Below are 9,581 nucleotides of genomic sequence, written 5' to 3'. Positions count from 1 at the left end.
CCAGGGAACTTGATTTCCTGGTAGCTGCATTCCTCAACTGGCTTTTAAGCCTACACGAATTCAGGGCAGGGGAGGGTTTTTATTTTGCGTGTAGGGAGTCCGTAGGGAAAGCATTCTTGGCCCTCATTCCTGTTTGCCAGGATCAGATTACTTTTTACAGACTGGAGCTGGCTGGCAGGAGGCGGCCCCGGGTGAGGAGGGTGGGGGGGGGGGGGGAGGGGTGGGGGTTAGTTTAAAATCTTTTATGTGTGTACACCTTGTGTGGTTGAGTGTGGAAAGCAGGAAAAGGGGGGTTTCCAAGTCGAGTGAAATTCCCATCCTATGGCTATTACCACGCCTGTAGGGTTGGCAGGTTTTAGAGGTTAGGTAGTTGGCAAAAAAATAACTCCAAAACACAATAGAGTTCCCCCCCTCCCCTCCCTGCCTCCTTCTCCTACTCTCCCTCTTCCCTCTCTCTCCACCTCTCTCATTCTTCTCTCTCTGGTTTTTCTGCTTCCAAACAAACACCTTCTTCCAGGCTGAAGTTGGGCTGGTCTCCCTAGGAGCAGCAGCCACAACAATCCCGCAGTTCAAAGTTAAGAAGCAATTACACAACTTCCAGCAACTCTCTCAGCCGGCTGCTAATGAGCTGAAAGCCAGGAACATCTGAGGAGGTGAAAAGGAAGAGTCCAGCCCTCCGCCTTTCACCGGAGGGACCCAGGCACCCCTCCCCAGGCCCAGATCACTCTTCCATAAGGACTGTGTTTTCTTTGCTGGCCTTACCGGACAGACTATGGCTCCCTTTGGAAGAAACATATTGAAGACGCGACACAAGAACAGGTAAAAAAAAGTTGTGTGTGTGTGTGTGTGTGTGTGTGTGTGTGTGTGTGTGTGTGTTGGGACTAAGTTTCCTAAGTGTGAAAATACGTTTCTTTGCACTTCGATTCAGATGAAAACTGATTTGAAAGCACAAAGCCCGGAGGAGAAAGCTCTAGAATGAAGAGCCAGCTCTTCAGAATCTATGTTCTGTATTGATGATGCCAATGATACAAGGATCATGGGAAATCATGACCGATTTTTTAACTCTCTTTTCCCTTTATCGCAGTCTGAGTTCACTACAGACACCAACATTTTCTCTTTAATTTGTCCTGAACTTTGCGGGAGAGAAGAATAACAAAATATAATTTGTTTGAACACGGGTTTAGAATTTTCACTTTTTGAAAAAGCTTCGGACTTTGATAAGATGTAAGTAGAATGTCTAGCCACTTGTTAGGGGTAAAAAATACAATGCTGATATAGTCTGGAAACAATGCTTTGGTTTTCCTGAGAGTAGTTCTTAACTAAGGTCTGGAAAGTTCCCAAATGAAAACATTCCCATAAGGAGATTTTTATGAACTTTAGGTGACTTAGGCATTCAAAGAGGAGTCAGGAAGCTGAGTGCCTCAGATCTTCGTGATCAAGTCAGCATTAACTGTGGTTTAAATACATATATTTAAACCGTAGATGAGAGGGGATAGGGAGAGCGAGGGATTGAATTTGAGATAATGGGATAATATCCATATTTATATTTTAGTACTATAAACTATTTTATTTATGTCTCAAATATTACATTTCTTATGCAAACAGCACAAGGATAATTTTTGAAGGCTTTATATATCTTAATTTATTTCTTTTGGCGTAGGGGCTTTCCAAACACACTCCTCTCCATTATGCCTGTTTGCGCTTGTCGTAATTTGCTTAGCGTAAATTTAAATGGTTACAATTACAAGGTAGGAAATGATATAATTATTTTAAAGTGTCTGCACGAAATCATAGCTATACAACTTTAAAGTAATTCTTCATACTTTATTTCGAACGCAAATATCTACTTCGCATATACTGTTTTTAACCCTTTCTAAATATATCAATTGCTTAGTTGACTGAATTTCTTTGAGAAATTATTTGGTACTCTGAAGCTTTCTAAAGCACTTTTATTTGCTAATAACTCAATCCTTTATGCTAAATGTGGTATTTGTGAATTAAATATGTTTTATAAAATGTTAAGGTAAGATGATAACAGTATATTTTAAAAGCTAGCGATGCATGTTAAACTAGATTTGTGTATTAATAGTGGCAAGGCATATAAAAATACTCCAGAAAGCCCACCCCAGCGGTCCACCCCCAATTCTGGTGTCTCAAAGCAAATTTTTATAGTGCCACTATTAAAGCATTTTTGCGTTTCTTAGATCACTATGAGATTGTGTTAAAAGTATTCTGCAAAGCATTTTATCAAACAAGTTGTGCCTCTGGCAATCAAATCTTCTCTTCAGAATTGTTGTTTGTGGTGAAGCTTTCCTTGAACCAATTCAAGAATGCCACTGGCATGCCCTGAGCCCTTGAGTGCTCCTCTGCGATCCCTTATCAACCTGCATAGTCCTTTTGGACCTTGTGGCTTTGGTGACTGCATCTTCTGCTCTACCCATAAAACTAGCGGCCATTCAAGGGACCTACAGGAACAACTTTAGCACAATATTTCAAATGCAAAATTGTGATCAAGAGGTAAGAACAACAGAAATATGGGAAGTTTACCAGCCTTTCAAGTTTCTCTGAGAGAGAGCAGGTGTTGCTAAGGGTCATGATTTATTATGACCTCCATTTGAGGGTATGAACAGAGGTGATAATGGGGAGGATGTGTGTAAGCTACTCTGGTAGGACTAGGTTGCTTCTTTTTGCAGATTTTTTTTGCAGAGAGAGAGAAAGAAAGAGAGAGAGAGAACACAGCTGAGGACAATAACATAAAAGCATGAGTACATATGAGTGTTCACAATTGAGAACTCAATAAGTCATATTGGGCATTGAAATAGAATAATATAGTATGGCAATTTATATGAGGTCTTGTTAATGGGGTTTGTTCAGCACCTCAAGATCAAACAACAGATGAAAAAGAGTTTCAGGGTTCAGTTCATCTGTTTCATTGATCAGGATCTATGTGGTTTAGATAACCCCAATTCATCAGCAAAACAAGAAGTCTTTTCACTAAATGATAATTCAGTCAGCTGCTTAGTAGAGAATGTGATTAGTAATATTTGTCTTCTAAGAACTAACTGATTCGTTGAAATATATTCTATTATATTTGTGGGTACATGAATATGTATATATACAATTTGTCAAGCAGAAGGATGAATTTGAGCAGCACATTCGTGTGTCATATGGTCTCTAACCATTGTTGGAGTTTGAGATTACAGAATTTTGACCAAATTCACATATTAATTTTAATTTTTGCATATCTTGTTGCTTTTCTTCACTGTCGGGTTGGTGTTAAGTCAACCAAGACTGGCCGGTATGAGCTAGGCCGGGAGCAGCTCAGAATAAATACATATCTGAGAGTTTCAGACATAAACATAATGTAAACGGAGCTGCAAAGGACGAGGCATAATAACATTTAGCTAACGAGCTGTGGAGTGAGGAGGGTGGAGTCATAGCTGTCTAGACACCATTATGTGTTCAGGCCTGGGAGAGTGCCTGGCATGTTGTAGACCTGTAATACAGTTGTTTGTTTAGTTGTGTGTACTAAGTTATAATTTCTCCTCAACCCAGAAAGACTGTCATTACTTTATTCCTTGTTCGTCATATGATGCAAGCCAGAGTTGCACAAAACTCAAAACTCAAGAGAAACCAAATGACATTGAATTTGATCAAAACCACGACAAGATAGCCAAATTATTTTATAGATTCAGACCCAAAGCTATTCCTCTTCTACCAGATAACTCATCACATGTGGAATGAAACCTTTCATTAAAATGTTTGGCAAGTTTTCTTTAGAAAATTCAAAAATACTACAAGGCAATGGACACTTCAGGCTTTTAACTCTAACCTTTCATGTAAATGGAAGAGAGCCAATCTAAAAGTTTTAATGATTATAATTAGCATTAATCTGCCCCAATGTTCTAATTGTATATTTAATTAGAAGAGTACAATTTTCAAAGGATCTCGTGTTCTCAGGGAATGGATTGTTTATTGTGGTTCCAAAATAATAAGATAAACTGTGACAGGAAATGACAGGATCCTGGGTATTGTTGCACATTTTGCTAATAAGACTTTTGTTCAATGTAACTAAAAATGATAGAAAATCGAGATTGCTTCTTTCTTTCTTTCTTCCTTTCTTTCTTTCTTTCTTTTTTTCTTCCTTTTTCTTCTTTTTTTTTTTTACCCAACAAACCATTCAGGTTTTTAAGGTGTATGCTGATGGTTACTAGGCAACCATTTTTTTTTCTTACATAAAAGGTAAGGAGTAAATCACAAAACACTGATCCATTTGATATTCTTATGAACATTCAGCTATTAAACTTAGATTTTTAAAAATGTATTTAGCTATCTATAGAGACTACATTTGTGACTGTGATAGCCTTTGTATTGGTTTACACCCTCAACTCAGTATTTTTTCATAAATTAATATAATTAACTATTAATTTAGAACATTCATAAAAGTTTGAAGAACTCCTGACACCTCAAGGTTAAATTGGGATGTTTAATTAGGAAGCATAACTCTTTTGCTTTGCTTAAAACAGCCTCAGTGTGCTGAAAGGCCACAATGGCCTTCAACTTATGACCTTCCTGCCTCTGCTTCCTGAGAGTTGAAGTAATAAGCATATGCCATCCAAACTGGTACAAGACATGATTTCTTTATGTCTTAATTAGTAACATTCAGGGAAATGGTATTGGTTGTAACTTTCACCTATTTTTACCACCATTTGAGGGTGTCAGTCTGTCTTGGGCTAAACAGACAGCTTTCTTTTTCTTTTTCTTTTTTTGTGGATACTAAATTAAAGGGTCTCAGAAAATGTACCTGTACTGAATATATTTGAAACAGTAAAGCTCCTCACATTTAAATAATTTTTAAAGCATTGACATTCATGTTAGTGTTGAGTGGTTACAATTTACCTGGCTGTATTATATTTTATTTTTTAACAAGCACACGTATCATAAATAAACCCTGTTAATTATTTCAACAAAAAGAAGAATTTGGTATTATGGTTAGAGTCAAAGATTTTGGCAAGAAGACTGTCTCCTTTCTGTAATTAGAAGTGGAAAATATCAGGTACTATTTTCTGTAACTTCAAATGGAGATTCAAACTGGACACAAACTTGGTTTGAGGAATGCCAGATTTTTTGAGTTTGTAAATCTTTGCCATCCTCCGAGTTTCTGAAAAGACTTCTCTTGAAGATACCTGGGACCTTAAGTGGTTGTCAGTTGGCAGCAGACAACCCATTAGGAACAATGGCTGGAATGCTTTATCCCTGGCAAGAATATCTCCAAAGCATTGGCAGGGGTGAAACTGAGCTCCAGGTTAAAACTTGAATTGATTGGGGGAGGGGGGTAAGAGTCAACTTAGCCAGCTTAGCATTTACTGTGTAATATGTTGCAGTAGGCATTATACCAACAAGTGGCACACGCCAGTGAGAGCAGCTCTTGAACAAAAACTGTTTTGAAACAAGTTAAACAATTTATAACTGGATAACAGTTTCATTTAGAAAATGTCTTGATCAGTTTGACTGGTTAAACAGAACATTTTAAGTGTATTTGATGTACAGTCATAGAGGAGCTAACAACAGCTTATGGCCTTGACAAGGCATCTGTCTTTAGCATATTCATCTTGGAAAGTGAGCCCTAATGATAACTGTACTTCAAACATGACAAAGGAAAAAGTCTAGCCCATTTCCGTCTTCCACCGTTCCTTGGGCATTTTCTACTTAAGGTGGTTTTGGTTTGCTTGTTTTGGTCTTTCATGTTAGCTTTGTCTCATTTTGTTTTGCTTTGAGAAAATCCTCCTGTATGTATAATTAATTCTCTCACGCTCTGAGATTATAATTATGGCATTTCCCCCTTTCCTTTCCTCCCCCCAAACCTTCCCATATATCCCTCATTGCTCTCTTTCAATTCCATGGCCTTTTAACAATTAATTGTTTTTGCATACATATACGTATATGCATATATATCCCTAAATAAATAAATATAACCTATTCAATGTATCTAATGCTACTTGTATGTATGTTTCACAGCTGACTATTTGGTATTTGAAAACCAACCAGTGTGTTCTCTTCAAAAAACTTTCTGACTTGCAAGCAGTCCTTAGCTGCCAGTAACTGTAATGTTGAGGTCTGTGAACTGTACACTGGATCATACCTATTGCCATCTTTATTCAACTCACACCTCAGTACTCATACTAGTGAGACATTCTGGGTGCAGTTTCTGATGTTCCTAGGACACACGTCTCGCAGCAAACTCCCGGATTTTCTGGCTCTTACAATCTTATCACCTTTATTCTGCATTGATCCCTGAGCCTTCAGTGCAGGAGTTGTACTGTAGCTATATCCTCTGGGACTGGGCTCCATAACTCTGCATTCGGTTCTATTGTGGCTTTCTGCAAAAGTCTCCATCTTTTGCAAAGAGAAGTTTATTTGATGGGGACTACACTTATCTGTGGGTTTAAAGGCAAATGTTTAGAGTGTAGTTAGGGATTATGTTGTTGTACTGAAGTGGCGGGTTTAGGTTCTTCTCCAAGATTCATAATTTCATTAGCCCTAGGTAGTTGGCTAGGTTTCCATTACCTGGCCTGGTACCAAAACCAAACCAATAGGGGCACTGTCACTAGTCACACTCCGGTGATGTTCATGCCTTCACTTGTGTGTTTTGAATGTAACTATATGTGTACATAACTAAGGTTCGGTGGCTCGCGGTGAACAGGCTCGCAGTGAACAGGCCCTGTAGATATTAATGCTTTACTAGATCATTCCTCCTTCGTTTGAGACAAAAGAGAAATATGGCTGGAAACTATGTGTTCTCCCAAATAAAAGGCATATGTTATGTTAGACTGTTGTAGTGTATGAGACAAAGAACAAGTGTTCAAAATACACAGGAAAAGTATTTTGGCTATGAGTGATTCTGTATTCACACAGACTTTAGGATACAGCCCAACTATGTCCATACTAGCCATGAGTGCCAAGGGGTAAACAATCAAAAATTCTTACACAAAGACAACAACAATGATAACATGCAAGAACAAATCTAAAATTTGCAATACCTGCACGCATGTGTATGTGAAGGTCTTCTTATTTAAAATGATGTGGAGGTATCAAGTAATAAATTACTAAATTCATTCTATGACTAGAAAAGTGATTCTTTTGCTCTATTAGCAGCAAGTTGCTTCACCCTCGCTAGCATTTCTTATAACAACTCATTTTCTGTTGAGGATCTTTCTGAGACAGTGAATAAATAAACTCACATATCACTTCATATTTAATACTGTTGAAAGCAGTAATTATCCAGACTCTACAGATGAGGCATCTAAAACACTGAACCTTGCAGCATTCAATAAGTGCCAAAATGGTTTCAAATTATTATTATTATCATTATCATTATTATCATTATTATTGCCCTACATGACTGTTGTGTAAGGTCTAGAATCCTTGGGATGTAATTTTCTCAACTTAAAAAAAAACAGAATTAATTCTAAGCCAAAAGATTTGTGGATTAGACATTTAGGAAAGACTTGCCACAGCCCTAGAATATAATAAAAGGTCAATAGTCATTCCCTTTTCAGGACTGTTAGGTAGAAAATGCTAATTTTATAAAAATTTAAAATACATAAATATAGTGCGATATTTGGCACTTTGAAATTCTAACACTCACTTGGTAGAATTTATGCAACAGAACTGGTCTCCTTATCACTAATATAAAAACTATTAGAGTGTGGATTATTGAACATAAATAGAAGTGTCTACAAATACTGTCTTTTGGTGATAATGAAAGTACTTGAATTCTAACTGTATTTTAATCCCAAATTAATTTGCCATATATATTAAATATATAACACAGCATGGTTTTTATTTATTATTTAATTATGTGTATGTATCTGTAACTGTGTATGGGTATCTACATTTAAATATTGGTACCCATGAAGCCAGAACAGGGTGTGGTGGGGTCCACTGAAGTTAGGGATTACAGTTGCTTTTGATCAGTAGAAAATAATGGGTGCTGGGAAGCAAACTCAGGAATCATTGGTGATTGACTCCCACTATAAGCATATGGGAGAGGAGTGGATGGAAGTGAAGAAAATAAAGAAACAGCATCGTAATTAAGTATCATTTATTAACCTCCCACTGTGACAGGCCCGTGCAAGAGTAGGGAGCACAGTAAGATGTGCAGAAAGATGTGGGATGGGGCTGAATCACACAGGCATAAGACTGAGTCAGTACCATCAAAACAGAAGAACCTAAGAATTGCACAGCAGGATCGTTTACCAAGAATCCATAACTCTGGTAGTTGTGGTGGTTGAAAACTTTTTACAACTGAGTTTACAATGGATATGTTTAAGAAGTAACTGTGAATGTTCCCATGACCTTTCCCCTCTTAATCTACTCTAGTTGACCTCAAGTAATTCTAATAATTTTGTTAGATCCATCAGTTTATTGCATTATATGGTTGGGTTGTTTTAGCTCTTAAATTTTAGTCAATGTTCTTGTGACTAGCTGCCCAGCTTTTGAAAGCTTTCCTGCCCTCGTCCGTGCTATACAATTAGTACATGTTGCATGTGAACTCTACTTATGGACTTATGATGTATGTTTGCTATTCTCAACCAGTAAGGCAGGCATTTTATAGAGTCTTAAATGCCTTTAAATTATTCTGGTGTGTGTATCTGTTCTGATCTCTTTCAGCCCCACTGGAATTTCCTGTCATTGTGGTTAGCTGAAGGAAGACAGCAATGTCTTTGAGAGATCATAATCTCCCACAGAACGGCCTGTGGGGTAGCAATTTTTTTTTTTAGCTCTGCCAATAAGACCTGGAAGCTAGAGCAGATGCCTTCAAAAAGCTATGGTCATTTCCATGGGGTAAACATATAATAAATCCATTCCTACACGAAGAAAAGAAGCTCAGTTAAGAAATAGCTCTTTGGAAGCTCCAGATTTTTGATATTTCATTGTCACTCACTGTGCAGGAACTTCGCTTCCACCCTCTTAGGAGGCTACAAAGTCTCGGCAGTTATTTCTTTACTTCCTAGCCACTGCTGACAGAGAAAAGTCAAAGGAAGTCCTTTCTTGGAACTGTTAAAAATACACACACGATGTAGCACCATGATCATCTTAGTGCTACTGGTTGTATTTTTAAATGGATAAAATCATATTTTAGATAATTACATGAGTGAAGACATATAATAAAATGTTTTACACAGTCTCTCCCAATTGAACTCTTATGTAAGGTTTTAATGTATTTTGCCAACTGAAAAGAAAACATTCATGAGTTACCACTTTCTCTCTCTCTCTCTCCCCACACACATATTTTATTTACTATATATGTCTGCTATTTTAATATATTATACACTATTCAAATGTTATATATATAATATTCTTGTTATGATTCATGATGCATATTAATGATTTAAAAGATCTTGAAATATTATGTAAGCCCAAATTTGGGTGACTTATAAAGGATTAGTGATAAGTCCTATACAGATGATGGTTTTTAAGGAACTGAATAATTAATAGACATATAAGACCTATCTAAATGCTGAAAGTGTGGGCAATTACAATTGACATTTAAAAAAATCATTCATCCAACAATAAAT

The 9,581-nt window shown here is 37.1% G+C and overlaps 1 protein-coding gene across 1 annotated transcript in view; it reads left to right on the top strand.

Annotated features, from left to right (window-relative positions):
• The first annotated feature begins 239 nt into the window (after positions 1-239).
• Rassf9 (Ras association domain family member 9) overlaps positions 240-9,581 on the top strand; it is a 29,904-nt gene continuing 20,562 nt past the window's right edge. The window contains exon 1 of the mRNA XM_075954481.1: positions 240-819. Coding sequence (XP_075810596.1) covers positions 773-819 — 47 coding nt within the window. The 5' untranslated portion in view covers positions 240-772. The remainder of the gene's footprint in view (positions 820-9,581) is intronic.

The sequence above is a fragment of the Microtus pennsylvanicus genome, chromosome 20, assembly GCF_037038515.1.
Source record: "Microtus pennsylvanicus isolate mMicPen1 chromosome 20, mMicPen1.hap1, whole genome shotgun sequence".
NCBI classification, from domain to species: Eukaryota; Metazoa; Chordata; class Mammalia; order Rodentia; family Cricetidae; genus Microtus; species Microtus pennsylvanicus.
Note: the sequence above shows the minus strand (reverse complement) of the source record. Positions and strands in the feature narration are given on the sequence as shown.